Source organism: Pungitius pungitius, chromosome 11, assembly GCF_949316345.1.
Source record: "Pungitius pungitius chromosome 11, fPunPun2.1, whole genome shotgun sequence".
NCBI classification, from domain to species: Eukaryota; Metazoa; Chordata; class Actinopteri; order Perciformes; family Gasterosteidae; genus Pungitius; species Pungitius pungitius.
In genome coordinates, this window is record NC_084910.1 from 14,776,834 (window position 1) to 14,804,179 (window position 27,346).

At 46.7% G+C, this 27,346-nt stretch overlaps 1 protein-coding gene across 1 annotated transcript; it reads right to left on the reverse strand.

Moving 5' to 3' along the window:
• Positions 1-343: 343 nt before the first annotated feature.
• On the reverse strand, positions 344-26,889 carry adamtsl4 (ADAMTS-like 4). The gene is made up of 17 exons (XM_037454328.2): positions 26,457-26,889; positions 25,101-25,164; positions 22,109-22,677; positions 20,896-21,598; positions 13,252-13,354; positions 8,349-8,488; positions 7,734-7,938; positions 7,211-7,395; positions 6,086-6,239; positions 5,308-5,574; positions 5,016-5,145; positions 4,456-4,660; positions 3,859-4,032; positions 3,598-3,777; positions 3,285-3,464; positions 3,025-3,172; positions 344-2,894 (listed from the first exon to the last, which is right to left on the reverse strand). The coding sequence occupies exons 1-17, from the start codon at positions 26,477-26,479 to the stop codon at positions 2,764-2,766; spliced, it is 3,561 nt and encodes a 1,186-aa protein (XP_037310225.2). The 5' UTR covers positions 26,480-26,889; the 3' UTR covers positions 344-2,763.
• Positions 26,890-27,346: the final 457 nt, after the last annotated feature.

Sequence of the window (27,346 nt, forward strand, 5' to 3'; positions counted from 1 at the left end):
AATATGAATAAAAAAGCTTCTTGATGGATTTCTTAAATTTTCTTAAACGTTGGAAATCCTGTTCAATTTGTGTGTTCTCATTTGATTTGATAAACAAAGCTTGAGAAACATCTGCGTTACATAAGTAAACACAGTGGTTAATAAAAAATATGTTCTGAGTGCAAGAAAAAATGTGCTCATTTAATATTGTCACTACACAATGTAGGCCTCATACCACAAATCAACATTAACTCTAGGGGCCGCTTCATGATGAGAAAACCAGGCCAACAGCGCCGCCGTCTGGAGCACACTGGCCATGTCACCCTTTATCTCTGAGCAAAAATAAAAGACACTCAGCTTAATTTCTGTGTTGTTTTATTTAAAATGAAGCTTTGCAATAATAATCTTTCCACACTTTTTTTTTTTGTTTCTGCAAGAAAAAAAACATCTGTGTATCAACAATAACAATCTTATATACTCTGGTGGTAACAAAAATAATTGCTACAGCTTCTTAAAACAAGAAAATAAATTACATGTTCTTTAGATAATAGATAAATTACCATCCTTTTGTTTTTATATAAAAAGTATTTTTAACTACAAGGGATTAGACAAGAACGACGCATTCAAAGCAAGGATCACAAAACACACAACCATACACACACATAAATGACCACGCACGCACAGACCTAAAACTCACAAACATGAGGAAGTGACTGATTCTCTTATCAAAGGGAAAACAGTTATATGACAGTTAGATGTGATTAAATGCGGTCTACAACAACACTTCTCTACGAAACACAAGCGCTTACTATTCTCCAAGGAAATATAGACATTAAAACATATCTGACAAAAAGACTCCACAACTGAGTGGGCAGGGTGTGACGCGTGTGTGTGTGTGTGTGTGTGTCTTCTTGGGAGGTGAAAGCAGAGAAAAAGAGCCAAGTAAAATCAGTCGATATAAGAGGAAGACCGAAAAGGTATAAAAAGTACCTACACACACAGAAGTTGCCACCTTAGGATGCAAAATACGTACTTCCTTGCAGAATAATTGCATTTGATAACTTTTTAAAAGATCATTACATGAAAGCAGCTTTTTCAGTCAACGCGAGTTTTCTAATTATGGCTTGGCCTGCTCTAATAGGACAGATTCATCGTCTCTTCCCATGAAGGTGACGGCGGATGCACAAGAGAGAAGATATCGAGATGAGGTGAGAAAAGGACCATAAAAATGTCATAAGAAACAGAGTGTTCACACTAGGTAATGTTCCCATGAACCGTTAATTGATTACTGCTGTCATTAATTGTTAATGGAAGCATCATCTAGTGTGCACTATTGTTTTCCGTTTTTCAGTCAGACCCTCAGAATCTACCGTCAGGATGTGCGGGCTTTTGTAAATACATTTCTTGGACATAAAGATGTTTCACACAATATTCATGGTGCTTCAACCAAAGAGCAAAAATGCTCAATTTTAGACTTCAGACTTATTACATATTTTTGTTACTGTCAGTTATTCCCACAAATCCTTGTGACATTAAAAACCCAAAATTAAAACCTATGAATGAGCCATACGTTTAGTCCTTCATTAAGACAAATATGGGCCCTGTGGCTTATTTTGAGTCAACGTGTGTCAAGCCACAGCAGGAAACCAGCCCGCGACAATTTAACTTTCTCTCGTTTGAGTAATATTTTCTAATACGAGACAATGATTGACGCTTGAAAAAATAAATTATATATTTCTGAGCCTTTTTCTAAAGATTTGCATCATAAGGCGAACTGTCAGAAAGATGGTTGGTTTTCGTCTTTTCGTGGGATTTGTTGACAGGAAGAAAAGTACAGAACAACATGATTACTTTGTCTATTTAGTGAGCGGCATCGTGTAAATTTGGGTGAAAACAGGACTGCATCTCTGAGTCTTCTAACCTGTGGATTGGAACACGGCTCCAACAGCCCGGGTTAAAAAGACGCGTCCGCAACTGTCTGCTGCTGCTTGTTTACTCTCCGTGTCTAATTATCCTCCTCGTTTAGGAAGAATCTCACTTCTTTCACGCTCTGATATATTTGGTCGCTAACTGCAATGTTCACCCCACTCCTTTGGTTCATTTTTTCAAACACTTTACTGAACATTTTTGGCAAACTATAAAAAAAAAAGACGAACAAATATATGTTGTAACTCCTTCTAGCTTAGTTGGGCGTCTGCAGGGTACAGAAACACTTTTTCAGTAGCTCTTCCATGCACTCTATCGTACACTGTGTATCTGGCACAAAGGGCAATTATTTCATTTTGCTTTCAGAATTAGTGGTTTGCATTGTTGAAAGTTGCTGTTGATTAAAGAAATTATTATTATTAAAAAAAAAAAGGCTAAATTTGCTGTTTGAATACAGCGGCGTCCTCTTCCGTTAATAATCTATCAGCCGGTGAACGCATCACTCGGCCCTGCGACGTGTTACGAACGCGTTGAAGCTAACGCGAGGAGTGAACTGATCCCTCAGTGGAATATGTGGTTCTAAAAGACAAACTACTCGAACACAGAGAACTTGAAAAAGGGAGCCGGCTGCGTTCACAGTGTTTAAACCTGAAAAAAAAATCAGGAGGAATAAGCGTAAATGCTACCTCACGGGCCGCCGCGAAGCGGTACGTCTGCTCCGGCCTTTCCGTATCTACCAGACTTCTGATTTCAGGGTCGACCAGCTCGTTTGACCTGACCCTCGACTTCTCTCGCAGCCGGGCCGTCTGTCTCTCTGTGTGTGTGTTTGTGTGTGTGTGTGCGCGCGAACTGGCGGCGTTAGTGCCGCTTGGCACGCTGAGCACTCTGGGTACACGAGGCGCAGCAGGCGGTCTTGTAGTAGGTGTAGACGCACATCCTGGCCTGAACCACCACCACGCAGTTGTGACGTCTGTCCCGGCAGTTTTCGTCTGTGAGAAAAGAGAGGCGGAGAGGTGGAGGTTTTTGGGGTAAAAGGGGAAAAGACGTCATATGTATACATGTCATGGTCTCACACACACACACACACACACACACGCGCGCACACACACAGACACACACCTGCTACTTGTGGACTGCAGGGTATAGTGTTGCAGATTTGCTCCTGTTCAGGTTTGGTGCTCAAATCACATTCATGGCTGTGCTTTCGGTCCGGTGCCAGACACCGTGCCTCCCTCATTTGTAAGCCCTTTCCACAAGAACGTGAGCACTGAGAGACACAACAAAAAAAAGAGAGTGTTAATTAAAGGTTTAAAATTGAACATTTATGGTCATTTGTAGATTTCTTCTGCGGTGTTTCTTTTCTAGCCTTCTATTCTCACCGCGCTCCACTCCGTTGTGAACCACAGGGGCTCGCACTTTCCCATCTGGCACTCCTGCACCGCGGCGGGCTTCTCCAGATGAGCGCACTCGTGGGCGGGTGCCACAGTAAAATCATTCCCCGTCTTCTGGACACAAATGATGTCTCGCCGCTGAGTTCCGTTCCCACAGGCGACGTTACACTGGAAGAAGGAAAAGTGCATCCGTGTTTATCGGATCTGTGCCCGCTAATACGAATTCTCTTTTATTCCAAAACTGAAATACCAAATCTAAACTCAGATCTTTGTTGTTTCGTTCATTCTTCCTCAGTCCTACCTGTGTCCAGGGGCTGCTGTACCACATGGTTGTCGGCACACAGGGACCCCCGTTGCAGGCCTTCATCTCTGCCGGTTTTTCCCCAACGCAGTCCCCTCCTCCTCCACCCTCCCTGACCCCTCCTCGAGTCAGACACACCACCTCCCTCCTCTGCACCCCAGGGCCACACTGTGCCGAACACTGAGGGACAAAGCGGGAAGATAACGTTGAGGCTTGCTTTTTGCTCCCGTGTGTGTGTGTGTGTGTGTGGGCGTTACTCACGGTGTTGGACCAGCCGGTGAAGTACCAGTTGGTTACGCAGGGGCCCATGTTGCATTCCTCACTTCCTTGCGGGCGAGCCCTGGAGTTGCACTCTCCCTCGTTCACCACGCTGCCCTGATCGCTGAGGCAGCGCACGCTCCTCGTCCTCCTCCCCACGCCGCAGTCCACCGAGCACTGTGACAGGCAGAGAGGAGCACAACAACAAGCATTAAAAAAAACGGCATTAACCATTAAATAAGCAGATTAAGGCACATTTACTTGATTAAAATATATAAGTGGGTTAAATACTATTTTACAAAAATCAATTAATTCATCATTTCTTTGGTTGTGCAGCAGGAAGACAGAAACGCATAAATACATCATATCAGAGTCTTGTGGATATGTGTCTTGAATGGTACTTAAATAGTCGTGTGCTGACCCAATAAAGGAATTATTGAAAGAAATGACACAGTGACACAATTTAAAAGCCAAAAGGAAATCTCTTTTGCCTTGGGCCGGTCCTGTTTTCAGATTGTGGGACGCATTACTCGGCCTCTTCTCACCACAGACCCATCAGCAGGCGCATCTGCCGGTAGCACACCGGTACTGTGGACCTACCGTGCTCCAGGCGGAGCTGACCTCCCAATGGGAGCACAGGCCGAGGTGACACGCCTGTGTGGACTCGGGTGGGGTGAGTTCGGCACAGCGCTGCGGGTGGACCATGGTGGAGCGGTTCCCAAAGCTCTGCCTGCACTGGAGCTGCCTCTGCTGCACGCCGGGGCCACACGACACACTGCACTCTGACCACGAGCTGGCCTCCCAGCTGAGAGGAAAGGCAAATTTTCAAGCTAAATATTACAGGAAGGTATCACTCATATGGCTTCAGAAACACACCCTTTCCATCGCATCTAACTCGGGATTAGGTGCATTAACCTCACATTTCTCCTTAAATCAATTTGTACAAAAAAACACATCATAGTCATTCTTTTCTAAATCCATTGGAAGTAAATGAAAATATGTAAACAGCACAGGCATATATTTCTTTTCAGAAGAAAATAAAAAAAAACATATTCATGGAGTGAACTATGACAAAATGCATTCATCTGTCTTCCTGAAGAGCCAAATATAGAGTAATATACTTAATGTATCTTTTTTAAAGTAACTGCGTGCGTTCTCACAATGGTGGGCAGGGGTGTGTGTTACAAGGCTCCTCCTCAGGAACCGGCTTGGCTGCAGAGTCACAACTCCTCTCCGGGACTTCCTCGTCTGTATGGCGGTTTACACACACAATGACTCTGTTGTGAGAACCTACAAAGAGAAAAAAAACAGAAGTGATGGGATGTTCTTGTACCTTCACAAACACACCACAGGGGGGAGACCCCACACACTACAAAATAAGAAAGTAACCTTAACCATGGAGTAAAAAAAAAAAAAATCACACTTAAATCAGGCGGGGTTATGAACTCTGACCTTTGCCGCAGGAAGCAGAGCACTCTGTGAGCCCTCCTCTCCTCCACACAAAGGGTGACTGGGTGTCCGGTGGCAGATCAGTGCGAGGGGGGATCCGCGCATTCCTATTGGGTGCAGAGCCCCGGGGACGTGACCTCTCAGGTGTCAATCGGTCTGAGGAGGGGGGAGAAAACACTGAGGTGGAGGAGGAGGAGGAAGGGAAAGAAGGGACCGAAATGGGAGGAGGAGGAGGAGGAGGAGAGTCTTCTATTGACACAATGAGAGGACCTGGGAGAGAGGGCACAAAAAGAGATGGACATTCAGACAAATTAAAAGGGAAAGGCAAGGCAAGGAAGGAGACATTGAGAAAAGAACAATGAAGAAGAGTGAAGAAAGAGGAAAAACTTGAATGTTGAAATTTCAACACTAGGACGATGCAGTGAGTCAGACGCTAATGATGTCATAGTGAGGTCAGGGTCTCATGGCAGCAACACGTGGACCCAATGGCTTGCCATCAAGGTCACGCACAAACACACAAACGCACTTGCACAATAATCCCACCCACTTGGCCCACAACCACACCCATCCTAATCCAACAAAGTCCATCACTCCCATGGCTCACAGCACCATTTCCCTGAGTAATTTGGAAAGAATGCATCTGGAGATGCTGAATTCTGCAACTGCAAACACTCAACTATGCGCTGAACGTGACTGTGGAGAACGCAGAGTCTCTGTGCTACTGCAGAAAACATGCCTGTCAAAAAAGAGAAGGTAGAAGATAAAAACCAGGAAGACATACTGCGAAGGGGCGCCCTCCCTGGCTCTCGCTCCCTCGGCCGCTCCCTGGGTGCCTCCTTCTCTCTCTCTGCCATCCTCTCCCTCTCCACCTCCCTCTTCTCCACGGGGACATAAAACTCATAGTCGATGCCTGGATTCTCCTTGTGGAAAATGATCTGGAGAGCAAAACAGGGTGAGAGACATACAAAGTTAGAGGGGAGAAACTGGCCAATGAAAGGAAAACACCCTAAAACAGGCTTTTTAGATCCCCAAGCCGGAGGAGCCACCGGGGCCCTGGCAGGGAAACGGTGACAAGCACAAGGATGCCTCACCGGGGTGTGTGCTCGTCCCCGCTCTTATTATGAAACTCTGCGGACTATCACCCAAGGCCGCAACGCGTCCAATGTCATCTAAACCTAATCAGCCGGAGTCCCCATGGCAACATTTAGACCTGCTATGCAGTTGAGGCAGCTGCTGCATGAGTCAATGCTGCACTTTGGTCAAGAGTGACGTACGTCAATAACTATAGAGGGGCACTGACAGATTAGAGGGAAATGACCTCTCTCCGCTGACACACTGATGTGATAGCAGGAGCAAGGTAAAGGAGTTGGGAGCAAACAAAGGGTGTAGGTCCGCGTTGGGATTTGTGCTGCACAGGCAAAAGTAACCTGAGAACTACCAATAAACACGTCTGTTTTAAATTTGTTCCACCACATGCAAGCCTCTTCTTTTCTAGGTTTGTCCAACCTACGACTCCTTTCACAGCCTGTAATGAGCCATACGCGCCCTCACATTGCCAACAATGCGGTTATAGACTCCTTATCTTTTTCTTCTAAATCACATTAAAGCTTTGACTTCTGGATGCAAAGCTGCAGATAAGTTCTTTTTCTTTAATAAGATCTTGGGTTTGTTATTATTGAGCCCTGCATAGTCTGAGGGTAAGCTTTGGTATAGCTGTCTCTACCCCCTCCCCAAAACAACGCAGCCAATCTGAAGGATCCTAGCCTGTGTTATAGAGATGTTGAAATACTTGGTTTACACAAATATGTCTACGTGTTTTTCTTATCATTGAATAAATTGTGCCATTCCCTGTAAGCAAACATGGGGAGATGTTTGCTTACAGCGTTAGAGCAAACACCGTCCTTACATATAGTTGTAGTTGTGTAGTGGTTGGTCCCGGAGCCCCGAGGGACTCGCCTTGCTCTTCCTCCCCCTGCGCCCGGGCTCTAGGTCGGGTGTAGGTGAAGGTGGTCCCCCCCGCCTGGTACTCCCCAGGAGGGTCCACGGCCCACCGCCCATTCACCACCGAAGCCCCCGTGCCGCTCCTCATGGCTGGAGAAAAAGGGGGGGGATGGCGCGTCAGAAAGAAACAGAATTTGAGTCAAGTTTCCTTTTCATATTGTGATCTTGTTTAGTCTACATAATACTGATTCTAAGGACCTTACACTTATTACAGGCTTTATCTGCTTGGACGCCACAGAATTTACAGTCTTGGTCCGAGCAAGCACACACATGCCCGTGGGCCAATTCTCATGACCAAATCTGCAATTTCCGTGCCAACATCTCACTTTAACTGGTGCTGCAACCGGTATTACGCAAGAATCCTTAGTTTGTGTGTGTGTGTGTGTGTGTGTGTGTGCATGATTTGGTTTGTGTCTACTAGCTCTTACCCAGGTAATTAGGGCTGGCTCGCCTTTCTGTGATGTTAATGAATGTGGCTCCGGGTGGAATGTCCAGGATCTTGTGGTAACCAAGGGGAACCGTGACATTTTGGAAACTTCCCGCCACCTTTCGACAGGCGCTCTCACGCCCGCCACACACTCCGCACTTGTCAATCACGGCGCCGGAGCCCAGTGCCCCGTCGCAGCCCTCGGTCTGGCAGGGACGGAAGGTGAAAAGATGTGAGTGATGGGTCAGACAATGAGGGAGAGGAGTGGGGTAGGGGAACAAAAGAGATGTGGGAGGAGGGGAGAGGACACAGAAGAGAAAAGCTATTGCGATGTGGTTGAAATTTAACATCCACTGCCAGTGTTTATTTCACCGTTGTTTATTTAATTGGTAACTATTGCCGGCCAGATTAATGCCAAAAGCAGAAGTGCGATATAAAGCCAAAATCGCAAAGTGCAAATGAGCAAATGAGACAAAGAGAACTGAGGCCCAGAGGAGGGTAGTAAAAAAAGATGGGAGCCACTCTGAATCCGAACGCCAGGCGGAGAGGCTCTGGATCCCGTCGACACGGGCTAGACAGGATGGACTCGGTTTCATGCACACGCGAATGCGCTCACCAGACATCGGCCCTCCACACACACGTCGTTGGAGCTGAGGTTGAAGCAGGGGGTCCCGTCTCTGACGCGCTCGGCCTGGCGGACGTAGAACCGATAGCCCGAAGGCCTGCAGGTCAGCTCGCACTGTTTGTCTGCACCGACTGGAACACAGGCACAGAGAAAAAGGCCAACGTATTCGCTTTGCATACGTCTGAGTGCGACGGCATGAGTCTGTGAATGTCTTTCCACGTGGCTCCCCCCCCCCCGACTGTCGGACCAGCACCAGAGCGATTAGCTATTTCCCAGGAGCTACATACCCAGAGGAGAGGTGTAAACATGAGCCAGAGGAACGTTTGATTTATGAGAAGAACCCAAATGGGCGACCACAGCAGGTATGGATCCACAAGGGAAAATAGAACAGATGGGAGGAATGAGAAGAAAAGGGTAGACGGCTTCAAGGAAAAGAGGAAATTGAAGTCCTTCAGTACTGAGAGAAGTGGGAAGTGAGGAGAGAATACAGATGATCTCACCAGGGAAAAGGCGTGGGGTCCGGGCAATAAATATGGAGAAAGTAGACGAACAAGAGAAGAGTGTCTGAGTGCAGCAATGAGCAGGTTCAAAGGAACAGTTCATCATCTTGTTTCTTTCTGAGCATGAAATAAGAAGATGTGGGTAATTACACCAACATTGAAAAGATATATAACTTGATCATAATTTGTTTCTGTGAACATTTAACTAACAAGCTACACAGTATTTGCTAGTGGACTTTAGAGGTTTTGGTGAATCATTGAACCACTTCAGGCTCTTCCTGTGTCTATAATCAGCTCGGCTCTGTCGCACACTACTCATCGGGGCCCGAGGGAGCTACCAGCCCAACACGCCCCAAACGTTTTGAGTCTGACAATGTTTTTATGGAGCATTTTTCTAAATTCCACCTTAATCTCAAGAAGGATGTTAAATAATCTTCTTGGGATAAGAAAGCGAGGGAGCATATTTCCCAAAATGTCAACTATTCCTTTAAAGATGACATGAAAAGATTGAAAAAACAGCCGATAAAGACCGGAAGAGACAGTGAGCTGTTCATCATCCTCTTTGAGGTGAGGGATTGGGGGTCTTACAGAGTTTAAAGGCCTTGGGCAGTGCTGGTGTGTGTGTGTGTGTGTGTGTGTGTGTGTGTGTGTGTGTGTGTGTGTGTGTGTGTGTGTGTGTGTGTGTGTGTGTGCGTGCGTGTGCATGCATAGGGCTTTGTTTGTGTGTGTGTGTGTGTGTGAGATGTAGCTATAAACATGAGCTCCAGGGGTCAGGGGTCAATGAACACATTCTGTGCTTCTGAATTTGTGACTTCTCCCTGTGGAGTCACAATGCCAAATATTAAATATATACGTATAAACAGCATGAAACCCTATTGTACAGTTATTGTACAGTTGTATAGTTGAATTATCCTTAAGTCATTTGGAAAAGAAGGTTTTCTCTCCAAAATACTTTTTACATTTGATAATAGTTTTTGTTTTTTATTTTCATGTAATACCACTGAAGATCCCGTTTACCACCTCAATAAGCCACTTAAGCCTCTTTCAAAGCCAAGATGTTCCTCATTTGATGGCTTTGCAGTAGGAAAGAGGGATTAGATGCTGAGGAAGCTTGGAGTATTTCTCTACTAATAAACACCTGCATCAGGCGTGAGCCCTGTTGGAGTGACACACCACGCACATGTTAGTTACTTTGAGGAGTGTATTTTATCCGAGGTGGTCAGGAAGTCATACACGAGAAGCAACCACTACTTCAAAAATGCAGTAGTGGTCGTTCAGAATGGACTGTAAGATGCAGTAATATACTCATCAGAGTTTAGTTTGTTGATTGAGTTCTGTCAGATCGAAAATGAAGAAACAATACATTATTAGCATATGTGGAAACTATATAATGTGAATAAGAGAAATAAGACGAAAGAAGCATTGTTTCTGACTCTGACCGGCGTCTTTGCAGCCATGTCATGGCTGCTGTCTGATGACTGCAGCGAGACGGATGTACAGTACATATTTAGGAAAGAAAGAGAAAGGGAGGCAGTTCTCCCCCGAGCTCTCTCTCCCCCCTTGTTCTCTCTTTCCGTCTGTCATAGTTATCTTTGTGAGATTAGACTGGAGACACCGATAGAACAGAGAGGGGGAGAAGTGTTGCCACTCATGCACACTCTCTCTGTCTAAATGCTTCCAGCTCGCCCCGCTTGTTCTCCATCTCCTCTTCAACTTGCCGTGATGTTTGCTGCCTGTCCAACTCCCAATCATCTTTAACTCATCTCTCCATTTGAGCACCGTTATCTTTCATTTGCCTCCCGCGATGATTGTGCTTCTCTGTTCCTCTCTTCGCTTCAATCTCGGGCCTCTCTTTCTCTTCCACCGTCTCTCCCTCCCTCTCTGAGCTTAGTGTTCAGACAGTGGAATATATGTTGTCTGAATATACTTCCCCACTATCTCTCCGTCTAAACAAACTCCAACAGGGAAAGAGAAAGAGAGAGGCAGTGGGACAGGAAGAGGGGAGGATGGGTAAGCAGAATAGGGATGAGGCCTGAAAAAAAGGGAATATTTAAGTAAAACAACACCTGCACGTGCAGCGCTTACACAACTAGAGGTAGCTTTATTCCTTGCTGAGCTTGTGAGGGGAAACAAAACTATTCGAATCAATCCCTGCGGCAGTTTAAAACTCTTTGAAACCAAAGGCCACAACACTTTGCACTTCATACGTAACAGGGACTTCACCTTGGAGGGGAAAAATAAGTAAATCCCACACTGTGCAGTATGGTACAAAGTCCTAAACAGATGGCTGCAGCTGGAGAAAAAATGCCTAAGTCACCATTCAATGTTGTAACACACACACGCGCACACACACACACACACACACACACACACACACACACACACACACACACACACACACACACACACACACACACACACACACACACACACACACACACACACACACACACTCACTCACTCACTCACTCCCTGCAGCCTCCAGTGTATTGATGGAAAGCGAGATATGAAGATTTGGGTTGCAGCCAATGGGACCGGACTGAAGTAAACAGTGCGATGCAGTTTACTCAGCAGAGTGGAAAAGGATTATCTACAGCGCTGATCAAGTGTGTATGACCCCGCTGATGTCATGTGCAAAAACCATTTAACACATGCATTACTGTATCCCCTCATCACCACCCATACGTGTGACATTTGGTGGCTTTTGTTATCCCCCAAAATACTCAATGCTGTCACAGTGAATACAGAACCGTGATTTACCCATGTGACCCCTTTCAGAGGTCTCCTATGCTTTTCTTCCTGTTCTCTCCTCTTTTAAGCAGATCTCAATCTAAGCAGATGTCTATTAAAATAAGACAGAGCAGAAGGGCAAGGACGCAGAGCTGAGCTGTGTTTAGGATAAATATGCTGTGATCTCACCATTTCCCCTCACAGGCACACAGAAAATGGTGGGGGGCCCTGTGAATTTACTCAGGCACTCAGGATCCAGCTGATACCTCTGTGCTGACTCCGGTAACAGATCCATCCTCAAAACTGGCCTAAAGGTTAACCAAGAAGTATAAGTACATCCCTCAAGGGATACTCCCTCTGTGTTGTTATGGTAAATAACTTGGGTAATCCATTCACTGTATACAAACACTTATCCCTTGCAGGCTCACCTCATTGTGTTGGGCAATATGGCGCTATTTACTGTAAGAAAAAATACCATTTGAGATATTGTAGTAGTCTATGAATATAGAGTATTATGTCATTTGTGGTAATCATGTCTGTCTGGTTTTGTCTATATGTGAGATGTGTGCTTAGAGGCAGAATGAAACCAAACCAAAACGGCCCATTACGGCTGACGTTGCTGATGTAGTGCGTCTCTACACTCTCAGTGTGCGTGATGGGGAAATCCAGCCAGCTGATACAGTGATCACAAGTAGACAGACACACACACACACTGTGTACACAAACATACACAAATAAACACTTCTCCTCAGACTATCCGTTAAGACGTACATCTACAGTAGAAGCAAACACACTTGCCAATGTCCTCACATAGAATATACACAGATGCACACAAACAAACACGCTGGATATCATCTGACAGCTGTGTTTCTCTAAACTCTTTGTCTCCCCCTCCTCCAATCGCTCACTCCCCAAAAAACCCACGCTTGTAATATTCTCTCCGTACATTCTTCTTTTGCTCTCAAAACTGCTTAAGTATCTGTTGAGTTTTTTCTCCCTCTCTCCTCCCTCCAGCATTTGAAAACAAAGATAAATCGACACAATCTCCGCTGCAATGGACTATTGTACTCTTTACACCCGAGGTAATCAAGACGGCGCGTGGACAAACGGAGACACACGCAAGCCGCGTTGTCTCTCTTGGCTGCCACCGGTCACATGAGCAAACACTTGCGTCCCATCACCTCTCACCTCCTCTGTCTCTCTTATTCTGTCTTTATCTCACCCGGTAGGAATCTGCGTGCTTAGTCAGAGCTGGGAGGAGAAGCTTGGCAAGGGAGGACGGGAGGAGTTGGACAAATGGGAGGAAAATAGGACGAGGGAGAGTGTTTTGTGCAAAGAATAAGAGCAGCTCGAGTTCTAGTCGTTCTCTTTTCCCCACCGACTCGCCACCATTGACGCTACATGCACTGCAGGCCAGTGAGAGGAGCGGTCGCGGCCGGTTGGGAATGCAGCGAAAGGCCTGCCAACGCACACTTGTACACACGGAGCAACATTTAACACACTTAATCACACATTTTACAAACACTTTTACAAGCCCGCCCCCTTCCTCCTCTCCTAGCATTTCCTTCTCACAGTAAGCTTATTATCAAATTCAAGCACCCTGCAGCTAAACTCTAAACAACTGTGTGTGTGTGTGTGTGTGTGCGTGTGAACTCCGTCCTCACCCTCTGTGAAAGGTTCCCAGTTGTAGAGGCGACCCATGAACTCCTGGGTGTCAAAGGCAGCACACTGCTCCGCTCTGGGCTCCGACGCAGCGCCTCCACACACCTGGCGCACAGAAACAGGAGGAGAGTTTTTAAAATGCACACATTGAACCGTTGTGAAATCTACACCAGACCATTAGACCCGGCGCTTGTGCCTCACGGCTGCAGTGGGCTGTTGCGGGATAAAAGGCAAAGAAAACGCCGCTGATGAAGAAGGAATGGAATTCATTCAATTGATTGAAAAATGACGGAAGCAGGCGCAAACAAAAATACAGAAGACGCACAAAGACGGCGTCTGCGTGCTGCCTTTGGCAGTCGCTGAGTGTACGATATTAGAACCATATGGACATGATAGATTTTTTTTTTTTGGAAGCGGCTGTTCACATCAATCCACCGTGGCTTCTAGTGCATGACCACAGAATGTGATGTGTGTCTGTGTGCGTGTGCGTGCATGAGCACATGTCCAGCTTGTGCTCGTTTAAGTAGAGTCCTTATGGAGCCGTACAGTGGAAATACGTTTCGCTTCAAAGAGACAGCTGAAACATCAGGCGCTGGTTCATAGCGACCATGACTCACGTGGCCCCAGTCTATCCGCTACTGTCCACACCCGCATCTTAGCATTGTGATGCTAGCCTTAGCATTTAGCTCAAAGCTCAACTGTGCCTCAGTGCATTAGCCTCACAGAGCTGCTCATGCAGCTGAACACTATACATTTCCACATTGTGGAATTGATGCATCCGTATTAAAAATCAAACAATGCTATACAAAGGGCATGTTGGATTTGGATTAGTTTAAGTGTTTAATTTAATGTTGTACATTCATATTTTCAATGCAGGAAGCTTACTTATGAAATAATATTAATATATTCTCTACTTGAGTAACAAAACCGCATTGTTTAACACACCCCCTGCACACACGCAGACACACCTATCGTCGGGTATCATTACTGTTGGAAGCCAGAGCCATCCTGTCTGATATGCAGCTGGCTCAAACGCACGCACGCACGCACACACACACACACACACACACACACACACACACAGACACACACACACACACACACACGCTGCACACAGAGCTCTCAGATTTCCTTGCAACGCTAATCTCGGTCAGCCCCACAATCATCTTGTCTTTCACTACTCTCTTTCTTTGATTCGTGCCTCTTGTCTTTTTTTTTTTTTGTGGATCCGTATCCACGTTCCCAGCTGTCACAAACAGCTGGAAAGTTCCTAGTCACTCGTCTATGGAGACAACACTAAGGGATTAGTCAAGATAATACACACACACACCCATGCACGTACACAGACCAGCGGTTCCCATGTGAACAAGCCTCTGTGACAAAGTGTAACTATAAGACACTAATGGGCAACACTTCAGAGAATGCACTCAATGTCACTGCTAAAATTCACACTGTCACTGTGTGTGTGCGTGTGTGTGTGACAGTGAATGACTGTGTGTTGTTGTAATGTCACACGGATCATCTGTTGTTTTCTTTCTCGTCGTGTGTGAAACCAACTCATTAAACATGATGTAATACGCTACGCAACAGTTTTCCACCGCTCAAAACTAACTTGTTTTTGTGTTGTTTACACGCGATAAGTTGTGATACCAGATTGTGTGTTTGAGCTACAGTCGCTGAATACGGAGGTGGGCGATTAAGGGTCACTGTAGTTATCTGACTCTACGTTATACAGTAACCCTGTAAATCTGCCTGCATGTGTGTGTATGTGTGTGTGTGAAATGCGTTGGGTTGTAAATATTTCAGCAGGACGTATACATATTTGGCCCCATCTCCAACTGGAGAGTGTCTGTGTGTCTGTGAGACCATAAACGGTCAGAGGACAACATCAAGAACCCCCCACACAGAAGGACAGTGTGTGTGCAGCTATGCGATGCACCCTAAGTACAAAGAAAGGACTTCCATTAAAGACAAGAGGAATGTAAGAGCAAAAGAGGGAATGCAAGTGAAAGTTAAGTGTATGAATGCTATGAACGTAGCACACCCCCCCCCCCCCCAAAAAAGAGAGTTTAGGGGTTTGTAAAAACACCGGGAGGCTAATGGAAGACGGAAGGAGGGGAGGCAAAGTGAGAGTGAGAATGCCTGTGCGGGTGTACCTTGGTGTTCCCTCGTTTACTAAGAGAGCAGGTTAGGGGGTCTCCTCTTAACTGTGAACAGAAGGAGTGATGACAGGGAGCTGGAGGGGGGTGGCAGTTATTGAATAGGCCGAGGAGGGGGGTGGATACAAGAGAGTAAAATACTTAAAGACGGGGGTGATAGTAAATGGTGATGTGGGGTGAGGGAAAGGAAGCGAGGATGAGTCTGGGCACGTGGGGAGAAATCAAAACACTCAAAGTACACAGGACACAGGATATCAAAAACTGCTAAATGCCAGTTACAGAAATTGTAATTGCCAATTTTCTTTTGGTTTTATTTTGCAAAGATGTTTGTCCATTTAATATTCTTTTGTTAAATTCCAAATGTTTTTTTTCTTTGGAATAAAGTGCAGCATTGACAAAAGTGTCAGCAATGGCCGTACTCATAGAGCGCATTTTTTTAATGGCAATTACTTAATCTACAAAAAGATGTTTATTTTGGTCCCTGCATTGATCCCAACATGGCAATAAATCAGATAACATCCGGCTCATTAAAGGAATGACAAACGGTCAAATACAAGGGAGTCCAATGGTTTAGAAACACGAGTTTAAAAACAGGATGTAAACAAGCCCACATTTAAGCCAGATTAAACTAAACCACTTTAGAGGCAAAACCCAAAGTGAGCGAAACTAAATGTTCATAACAATCCTGTACAGGAAGACCAGAGAAAACCCAGTAAGTTTGTTTGTAAACTGGACCGGATGTTTCCAATGAAAGTGGAAAATATTTACCGCGGTGGTCTCTTCCAAATAGGTTAAGATGACCTGAGGATTGCATGTGTTTCTTGCTCCTTTGGATCTGATAGTGATTTCTCAGAGGTGGTCCATAAAAATGCTGCAAAAACTAGTAAACCCAGCCCCACGTTTTCTAACAGGATTCTCCTCGCTGAAATACGGTACGGTACGTTAAGGTTACACAGGAAAAGTGAACGATGCCGCTGACTGACGCGTGGAAAGCGTCAGCGGTGGACATCAGGTGAAAGAAAAGCCTTTGTTTTTGTTTCGGGAGCTGTGAAAGTCTCCGATGTGTTTTACTACCGGGGAGGGGGGCAGAAGAGAAAAAGGCCTGTGGGCGATATATATTGGAGCATGTGAAGGAGAGGAGGGGCGTGGGGGGGGGGGGTTACAGCCAGAGGGCTAAAAGCTTTGTTTTTCACACACACACACACACACGTATAAACACGCGCCAGTCAATCCTGGTCGCACATAACACTCTAGCGTGAAACACAAACACCGGCCCAGGCAGAACTAATGAGTTTTTTTGGGGGGGTTGGGGGGGAGGGAAGCGGGAACCTTTCAGCGCGCGCGTGCTTCCGGAGGGAAAGCCCAGGTTGAGACGTCGGCATTCTGCGTGCAAGTCCCGGCCTGCACAGCTGGCCGCGCGGAGGAGCAATACCTCGCGCAGGTTAAGGCTGGCCGGCCATTCCTCCGGCATTACTGCGACATTACTCCGGAAAAAAAAAAAAAAAAAACAAGTGGCCGATAGCCCCCAGAGGCCATAAATCAACACGCTCCACACGCCAGAACTAATCACAGGATTCATGCACACGAGTCCGGGACATGCGTTACAGATGTGTGCGTACGTGTTTGTCCTCAGCGATTAACATTCTCCGGCTAATCTTGTGACCGAGGTCGTGTGTCGGCGCGTCGGGTGAGGAGGGGGTGAGGAGGTGAGGGGGGAGGGCGGGGGGGGGCGACTCCCGGGCTCTCGGCCTTGACCCCGAGGAGGGGAAGTCGGGAGTCGTCCAAATGAAACGCTGCTGATCCATCAGCGGCTGCAGGAGGCCCAGCGAGAGGGACGGAGAGAGAGAGAGAGAGAGAAATCACGCTTATTCCCAGGAGGAATTTTAGTTGGAGAGTCAAAACAAATATGTCTTTTTCAAGAAAAGAAAAAAAAAAGAAGAAGAATAAATAAGAAACACAACTTTGCTCAAAAGCACTGAAAGTGACGAACCCACATGTTATGGCCTTTCATAGATAGCAGTTTTGCAAAGGAGCTTCTACTGTGGACAGAGGTGCTGCTTCCTCCGTCAGGACCCTTCTGGATCTGGATCCAAAGTTTTCACAAACGTTGGACAAATCATTGCTGATACAACAGTGTGCTCCGTCTTGTTGCCATGTTGCGGTGGTTTTGTATGTTTGTGTTGCGCATTTCCTGATTGTGTGGCATATGTTGTGTTATATGTCTAATGTTCCAGACCTTTGAATCAGTGTCATTGCACAAATATCATAGTCAGGTGACACAATGAGAAGATTTTGATTCATGGATGGAGAAGGTTTTTACATTTCAGGAAACAGACCTTCTTTCTCTTTCTGTTTTAGTCACTGTTTTAACAGGTTTTGTTTAAATTAGACAAGCACGATTGAGCACGTTGATTTGTGAGCTTGAGAGGTGCTGGTTGGTGATTTTTTTTTCAACTTTTTTACGGACCAGGCTGCTTCCCTGTTTCCGGAATAAGAACATGAAAGAGGGCAAACTCACTAAAGCTGTTCAAATGTTTAACAAGCAGAGGTACCTGGTTTGTGTAGAGAAGCAGGTGCTTCTGTTTGGGAAATGACTAAAGCAAAGAAAGTACAGACCTTCTACGTGTCTGCGTGTCGGCTTCAGTCCCGAAAAACAAAAACATCTGGGCCGGCTGTGAGCGTAATAACTGCACACAGATAGTAAAGAGTTTGGCTCCGCGCTGACAGCCGTAATAATATAGTTAATTCGTAGAAACGCCTGTTTGATGACAGACTTGATCATTTGAATCATGCAGCATCCTGAAGCCACGTTGCACTGCAGTCACAACACAATCTCCTCAGGTTTAGCGACAGGAGCCCGACCAATGACATTGTGGCGCCTGGCTATAGTCCCGCGTGTTTATGGAGGTATTATGTCTGCTCAAGGAGCGCGGGTTAGGTGTCTGAGGCAGAGGCACGGGAACAGTCAAGTCAGACGTTCTTCAATAATACACGGTAGTTATATCTGGAGGAGGCCCATTGATTGATGCATCTGGAAAATAGAGAATTACCATGGATGTATTTGTTATAAACACTTTGTGTGATCTGAAATCTCGCCTCACACGCTGCTGGAAAGGAACGCACTGCAAGTGATTCTTGGCAAATATTCACTTTGAAGAGGAGGTCAGAGAGGGAGGAAATGACCATCAAAGAATTGTGAATTGAAAGGACGGGAGAGGAATAAAGCTACGTCTTTATGTGAAGTGTCTGCTTCAAGCTGGTGAGTCTCTTTCTTTCTTCTTCCAAATTCCACCTTTTCCTCCCCTCTCCCTCGGACAGAATAACTTCTCCTCTTGTTACACTCTGCGCTCGTTCACACACACACACACACACACACACACACACACACACACACACACACACACACACACACTTCTCCATGAATCCCTCTTTTCCTCTGAACCTAACTTCCTCTTCTCTTCCTGCAGAATATTTTCTCTCCATCCTCCTCTATTTTGTCTGCTCCTATTACAGGACTTCCAAAGACAACACAACCCTCGTCTTCACCTGCCTTCATCGCAATTTCTTCTTGGCCTCTTGGCCTCCCCCCCCGGAACCCCCCAAAATGTTCTCTCCCCTCGCCCCCTCTAGCTCTCCCTCCCACTACTTTCTAAAAACAGTGCTCTCTTTGACTAATACTTAACTGCGTCACTTCCTTCACCCTAACTCACACATGCACTTTTGCCCTCCTCATTTCCTCTTTTCCCTCTCTCGGTTCCCCTCTTGCTTCTACGCAACAGTAAAAACACGCACACACAGCCAATCACACTTGTGATGGGCCTCAGGCGCACTGTGTTATGACAAACACACCTAATAGATAATAGGATGTGTCACACTCAGTCTGGCTCACTCCCTGAATCACTGACAAACACACACACACACGTATACAGTACATACAAGCCTGGGCAAAGTCCTGCATTCATCGGAAGTAAACTGATATTTTAACTATCAAAAGGCATATTAAAAAAATGTGGAGTCTGCAGGAGCAAACAAAGCTGAAGCAGAGGCTAATGGTGGGTAAATACGTGACCCAATGAGTCAGGCTGAGCCGTCACAGGACTGCTATTAGCGCTGCTGGCACACACAGGGCGAGTCTTCTGCCAGCTACTAAATCTGTTTTAACATGGAGACTATCACACAGAGCCGGGTGGAGACAGAAAAGAAGAAAGAGCGGCGGATGAAAGAGGGAGCAAGGGAGCCTGCCAAATTATCTGAAGAGAGCGAAAAGTCAAGAGCGGTGAGTGCCAACCCGGCTCCGAATTCAAGTGGCAACTTCCACTCGACGAGAGCCAGTAGTGGAAAAAACGTGTGAGATTGAAAATGCATAGGTCTGAAAGTGTGTGTGGGGGGGGATGGGGGGTGGGGAGGGGATTTAACTTTAGTCTTATCATCTCTACCAATACCTCACTTAAGACAGCCCTGCTACAAGTGGTCTGCCGGAATGAATAACCGGGCCAAGTGTATTTTTGTCCCCAAGATCAAATCTCGTAAAAGGGGCTGTGATTTAGTTTCCTTCTGTTTATTCCGTTCATCTGTCACTCCATGTGTGATATCTCACAGGTGTTTTTGTGCTTAGAAATAAAAAATAAATTCATGCACGAAATCATTGGCTTTCCACAGGTGGTTGCTCTCCAGGGACAACGGTTGATTGATAGATGATTGAAAAGTAAGTGAGAACGTGCTGTTAATTTAAAACAGCCATTTGAAAAAACAGGGGGAAATGTGCACGTTTGCCAAATGCTAAACTGTGTGAAATGTGTCACATGGGTTATTGCCAGGACCGGTCCCTCTTAAAAAATGATATTGCCTGATGGTAATAACAATCCATGACGCAAACATATAAAACATATAAATAAAAGAAACAGTGTGATCGGCATGCAACACGCCGATCACTAAAAACTCTCCATCCGCAATATTCACTCTCAACCTCACATTTAATTGAGTGAAATCAAGCGTGGCATTCCTGTCATAGTGAAACCTGAGTTACTGGCCCCTGTCTCAGCCCCTCACCTGTGAGCGCAGGCTTTGAATGAACCTGCCTGTGAGCCGCGACCCCAATCATCACCAGACAGGCCTCAGGAGAGACGGGACTTTGGGCCTAAACACACGTCCACGCGCACACATTCACGCTGGTTCTGGCTCGTTTTTTTCTTCCCACACGTATGTGCGATCACTCGCAAAGAGCGAGCGTTCGGCTTCACAGCGGAGGTGTGTATTCTGGTTGCGACCCAGAACGCACGCACGCCCTGGAGCTGCGGAGGCAGTTGCAGTCAGTTTCCATCTGATCGCTCAAAGACAACAAGGTAGTGTTTGGAGCTGGGAAATGATCTACCTATCAAATACACTCTGGTGAACCTTCGACGGGCGGGGTGCGCGTAAATCAAGCGGAGTAAAGGAGGATGACTGATGTGACGTGAAGCCAGTGGAATCATTGCTTTCCTCTCCTACCTGCGAGAAGCACCTGCGGTACTCCTTCTCCGGCCCGGAGCATCTGAAGACCTGAGGAGCAGCTCTTCCTCCATCACTGCCCGGCTCCACTCCCAGGTGGGGGTTGCGGGTGTGCTGCAGCGGGTAGATGTCGCCGGTGGGTGGGAGGTGGGGGCCAAAGCCCGCTTCGAGCTCCCGTTCTCTGTGCACGGGGCTGGGGCGGTGGAGGGGGCGGGAAAAGGGAGACGCCACGGCCGCCGAGTTGGGGCGGGAGAGCGGCGGGACGGGAGGAGGCGGCGCGGTGACGGAGCGCCAGTCAAACCTGTGGCGGTTGGGCAGGAGAGGTGGCGATGAAGAGCGCGAGAGGAAGTGGGGAGGCGGGGCTCGCTCCCTCGCCCTCCCGTGCTGCGTATTGGTTTGTGGCCGGCGGTCAACGTGGCGGTGCGGGTTTCCAGCTGCGGTGGTTGCCGCGGTGACCTCCTCGGCAGCGGCGATCTCAAGCGCCTCCTCCACATCCCGCCTCGCCGGCTTCCGCTTGGCGCCGCCACTCCGCGTCGTCTCCTCCTCCTCCTCGTCGTTCCGCGCCTCGTCTTCGTCGGGCGCTGCTGACGTTGGCGCGTCGGTGCCGTTAACTGTGTGGCGAGCCTGCCGGTTGGGGCGGTGCAGCGGCAGAGAGAACGGGACCCTGCCGTACCCAAACTGACCCGGACGGATGGCGGAAGACCTGTCGAGTCGGGAAAAAAAGAAACAAACAATAAAAGGGAAGAAGAAGCATGAAGTATTTAGTGAGGAAGACGTACAGGCGGATCCAGAGATGTGTGAAACACTGACAGGATGCATCTTAGATGGACTTCATAATAGCGGTCCAACATAATCCTAACTAACTAAGGGCCTGTTGGTATGACAAAAGCCAGAGAAAATGATCTAACTGCACAACACATGCCAGAGACCAGCAGAACTCCAACCTCCAACACTCAAAACACCATAACAGACTCTTTAATACCGAAACAACGTCTGCACTTTAAACAACGGAATGGATCCTGCGAATGTGCACTCTGGCTCTCTGAGGAAACTTTTAGTTTGGTGGCGTCTTTGTCGATGAGTCATAGAGTCTGTGATACAGTTCACTGAGGTCATGAGCAGGACTTCTGCACTTTTGTGCCAGTAAGAGAAAACTCACTTCCTTTTTGATAAAATCTTTTTCTTGTTGATGGCTCTCTCCAGTCTCACTCACCTCCTCACAGGCAAACCCTCCCGGTTTGGGGCAATAGACCTTCTGCTCCCGCCTCCCGCGGCGGCCCTGGAGGCTCCTGGATTGGTCGGCCTCCTGATGGTGCGCGATGGCTGGTTGTAGCCGTGGGAAGGAGCGTGGTAGGGCGATCGGTACACGGACGCATGGTCTTGATCGGATGGGGGGAATTCTGGCTGGAAAAAAGGAATGTTTGGATTGGCCTGCCCCGGTACCGGAGCTCCTCCTCCTCCTCCTCCAGGGTTGGTATTCCGATACAGAGACACCCCTTGGTCGTGGTCGTCGGAGATGGAGGAGGGGTGATAAGGCTGATGCTGCCCGGGGTAACGAGGAGGGTAGTACGGGCGCACAGGACCGCCCATGCCCCCCGGCACATAACCTGCCCAGTTGGGTGGGGAGTGGGAGATGGGAGGTGGGGGAGGTAAGCACGTCCTGCTCCTCTGTGACACGCCCACGCCGCAGGTCTGCGAGCAGCCAGACCACTCCCCCCACACAGACCACACCCCCTCCACAGGCTCCGCCTCGAACACCTGTCTGGACCGTCTGCCTGTCACCTGATACAAACAAAAACACACACACAAACACATACACATTGAGATATATGGGATGTAATAGCAGAAAAATCTAAAGAATCGAGAAGATGGAACTAGATTTGTATTGAATAATGACAATGATTGCATAAGTAATTCATCTAATTAAAAATATTCCAACAGCTCATGGTGGCGTCTTCATTTTTGTTTTTTGTTCAACCGGCCGACCAAAAAACACATTTTGTGGTCTTGGAACGAAAACATGTTTGGGCAATATGTTCATTTTAAAAATAAAAAGTTTGGTTGGTTAAAAAATACATTCATTGAATTGAATGTGGTCAGACTGCATGAAACTTTTACCCCTCTGTAAAAAGGTTCAAATGGAAACATGGCATTATTTTAAGGAAGTACTTAATTTAGCAAAAACGTTGCCAATGCAAAATCAAAAATCTATGTTGGGACTTATTTCTTCACAGAAACTAAGTCTGCTGTTGAGCTGCAGTCTCTTGAGATTCCTTCCTCTGAGCCTAAAGTATAAATCCTCAAAGTTTCATAGTTCACTCGGGCTCTGAGGAGCCTCGGTCACCTGCCAGCAGCTTATGAGCAGATGGATAAATTCATAGCAGTTGGTTTAATATGAATGCGCCGCAGAAACAATAAGACTGTGACTGATTTGGCTGTTTGCTAAATATATACGTATGTGTTTGTGAGAAAAGAGTGCATGCATGTGGGTGCCAGGTCTTCCTCTGTGGCTACAAATAAACGTTTCACCTCTCATTCCATAAATGAAGTATTGACTGGTTGGCAGAGCGGCAAACATGGGAGTGGAACAAAAGTTTCCATTCAGAAAGAAAGCAAAACATAAATCTGCACTCCACTCACTCCCCCTCCGCCCTCTCCTCTCTTTAAGTGTGAACATTTGTGTGTACACAGGGCCAAAATATGCAGGTAAACATACTGTACAAACTGTCTGTGGGTTTGTGGAGAGAGAGAGAGAGAGAGAGAGAGAGAGAGAGGAGGTCTGGTAAGAGGCCTGCGTGTGCGTTTGTGTTTCTCTCTGTTCTTCAGTGTTGTGTTATCCAGATTAAAAGGGTTCCTATCAGTGTCCGGGCTGAAATGGCCGGAGGGTGGGAGAAAAGTATAGAGAAAGCGGTATGAGAGATTAGGAGGGGAGGGGGGGGGGGGTCAAGCCAGATAGGCCTAATGACTCTGAGTGTGTGCGTGTGTGTTGGTGGTTTTGGTGTGTGTTTCCAGAGGGGAGGTGTTGTCTTTTGTAATGAGTGACATCAAACACACAGCTGGCACATAACTGGGAGCCGTAATGAGCTCCGCGCGGTGAACCTGCAGCCGCCACCGCTGACCTGGTGCTACTGGTTAGAGTCCTGCGACACTCTGCTGGCGGGCCGATCCACACCGCAGTGTAGCTGTGAATACTGACATGTGTACATTTAACCCACTGTTGTGTTTACCTTCCACTGCAGATTGCCAGTGGAGAGATCAAGTCCTTTACCACTTTACAGCCGAATTCTTCAGCAACAGATGTCTTCCACTTGGGTGCAATAGAAACTCAATGAATGTGACTCCAACATTCTTTTAGCTCTGTTTTTGGTCTCCACCAGCTTCTGGGGAAAAGATCTGAAGCTACTAATGTTGGACTATGTGCCCCAGCTCGGCGGAACTGAGCTGAAGAGCTGAAACTTACTATATACTGAGCTAAATACGTTATTTAAAACATTAATCAGGAAAATTCATTACCGCAGCTGCTATGTTTACTAACAGTAAATTACGAAAAAATGTTGTTATATGCAACTATATCTGTTTCCAAAGTTCAGTGGAAGCTGAATGAGGCTTCAAAAGACTGGGTTACAGTCCTTTAAACAGAAAATGTCCTCTGTGTTTTGTTAGACGGTGTTTCCTCGCATAGCTGCACTGGTGGGATGCTAACACAAATGGAATCTGATACTAAAAAGACTGTACGGCACCCTACTAATTTGACTGACTTTGAGTGGTGAAGCCTTGCAATAGCTTTGTGGGAAACTCGTGTTTTTGCAATGTGTGAGGACTTTGGACTTTGTCTCCAATCCCATTCAATGATGTTAGAGAGGGAGCACCTTGGGGCATGCCAACATAACAGCGACAGTCTGCAGCCAGGGAACCTGTTTGCATCCATATCTCCCCCACTCCCAGCATACTTCACTGTCCAATAAAGGCCAAAATGACACTATAATCAAATGTGTGTAAATGTTGTTAAAAGAATGCTCTCTTTGCAGCCAGTATCAACATTTGCAGGATCCGATAACTCATTCAGAGTTCAGACAGTCCTGAGCCAGTCAGGATAGTCCTAGGACATTCAATAATGGGAATTTATCCTTGAATCCACACTTTTGATCCCTTTATCGCAAAGTAATTGTATGCAGATCTCATGAAATAATGAGCTAATGACTCACCTTCCTCTTGGATGACTTAGTCACGGAGGTCGTGACCACCACAAAAGCCCACAGGACATAGAGCCTGGAGGGATGAAGAGCAGAGGGGAAAATTAAACACAGCTATGCAAGATTTCAAACATCAGCAGGTTGTTCCATAATTGTTCCATGACCTAGTTAAGTGTTCAGTTTGTATGTACTCTGTAAACTTACAGAGACTCATTGTTCTCGATTCAATGGTCATCTTTTTTCTTCAACTTTTTTTTCTTCCATAACATTAATTCAGTTTAGTTGAGTTGCGTTGAGTGGACACCCTATCGAATGTTCCAATGACGTAACTCTACTCTACTAGCAACCAATTATGCCACTTTATTACCCACTACAGCTGGGGTGAACACACGTTTACTTTTCCCTTCAGGGTTCACAAGCAAACATCTCTCACACACGCGCACACGCACGCGCGCACACACACACACAAAATCAAAAGAGATTTTTTATTTGAGTTTAGTTCCTGAAGTGGGGTGGTATTGAATGGCCCCCTTAAATGTACCCACTAGAGCAGCTTTTCATAATGTTGACATTGAGTCGTCAAAGCTCTTTTGCTTCCCTTAAAATGGTATCGTTTCATTCAAAAGTCCTGGTTAAAAAGAACACCAGCATTTGCCACAGCAAATCTCCATTAAATGCAGACACAAGTGCACGGGGAACAAGTGGAATAGCATCTCTTTATGTGCCAAGAAAATAGCCTGAACATGAGAATAAACGACCTCCTGCGCATTTAGCCTCACCACGATGACCAAACCATCACCACAACCACGAGTCCGCAAGCCACATGCAGTCGGGGTAATTGGTGCTTTCTTCCCAGTGTGGTGCACCGCCGTGGTCCCTGGAAGCTTCCCCACATCAGACCACATAACTACCCCGAAAGACCCAGACAAAGGTCCCGCACAGTCCGACACAACAGAGCCGCTCAGGCCGAAGTAAGGACCCCCTACCCGGGGTCCACGTTTTTCCCGGCCGCTACAGTGGCACATTGTAGAATAAACGGAGAGCCGCGGGACACAGGGAAAGAGAGGGAGACCGAACCATCCAACAGAGGGGAAACTCAAAGAAATCTGCCCCGGGGAGAAAGACTCGACCATAAAACCTAGATGTCTTCGGGTAAATTCCTTCATCATGTATCCCGAAGCGCAGCGCGCAACGAGGAGGCGTTGCGCGTAAAAGTCCAAACTTCGCCATGAAAACCAATTTTCTTTTAATAAAATCTCCTCCACTTGCAACAGCAACACCATGCCCGCTTAAAGGTGGATGCGATGTTGTGTGCCAGCGGACCGAGAGAGGCAGCAGGTTGCAGCTGTAAAAGTCAACGTTTCTTACCTGATTAGTGAACCGAGCCGCATGCTCCTCCAAGAGTCTCCAACAACAGTCCCCACTGTTCCAGAAACGACCGATTCTCCGTCCAGGTTTAGTGGGTTGTGGTCTGCTCCGGTCTGTGCGGTCCTCAAAGAAATGTGGTGAAATCTTGCCAGTGCTTCTTCAGCTCTCCCTCTCCGAGTCCCCTTCCTCCTGTCACAGTCACTCCCCGTGATTTTTGGAGAGTGGGAAAGTTTCAAGTTTTTTTCTCTCTCTTTCAAGCCTGTTCATTCGACAACTTTTCTTTTTTTTTTTGGTGGGGTCCTTATTTTAAACTAGTGTGACGCCTGGCAGCCAGGGGGCCAAAGGGAAGGGAGAAGGGGGGAGAAAGGAGACGCAAAATGACGGATTACACAACTCTCCCTGTCTCTCTTTCACGCGCATAAAACACTGCCACACACATATATCACATGCACGCACGCGTGCGTGCGCACACACACACACACACACACACACACACACACTGCTACGGGCCATGGTTAAGCTATAATACCTCTCAGAGCTACCTTCTTAGTTGCAACATCCAAAATAATAATGCTACATTGTTCCAACTCACACTGATCAGTACTATTGATCCACTCATTGGCAGAAACAGCTCTGAGCTGGTGGCATCTGCAGCAGGGAAGTACAAAGCTGTATGGGCCAAAGATTCTCCCAAAACAAACATGAATTGTTTGTCCGCATTCAAAAGTGAATGTGGAAAGTGAAAAATGCATGTGGCCGAAGACTTACTCGCAGCTGTGAAAAATATATTTTTGAATGATCTAAACATCGCTGTGTTTCCTCATAACTGTTTTAATCACATAAGTGCCTGCAAACAGACATGCTCCACCAGATAAATACACCCGAGAGAC

Coding starts and splice junctions, on each gene's coding strand:
- adamtsl4 (XM_037454328.2), bottom strand. CDS start 26,479: ATGCGGCTCGGTTCACTAATCAG. Junction 25,165..26,456: donor CGGCTCGGTTCACTAATCAG/GTAAGAAACGTT, acceptor TCATCCCTCCAG/GCTCTATGTCCTGTGGGCTT. Junction 2,895..3,024: donor CTGCAGTCCACAAGTAGCAG/GTGTGTGTCTGT, acceptor CTTTTCTCACAG/ACGAAAACTGCCGGGACAGA.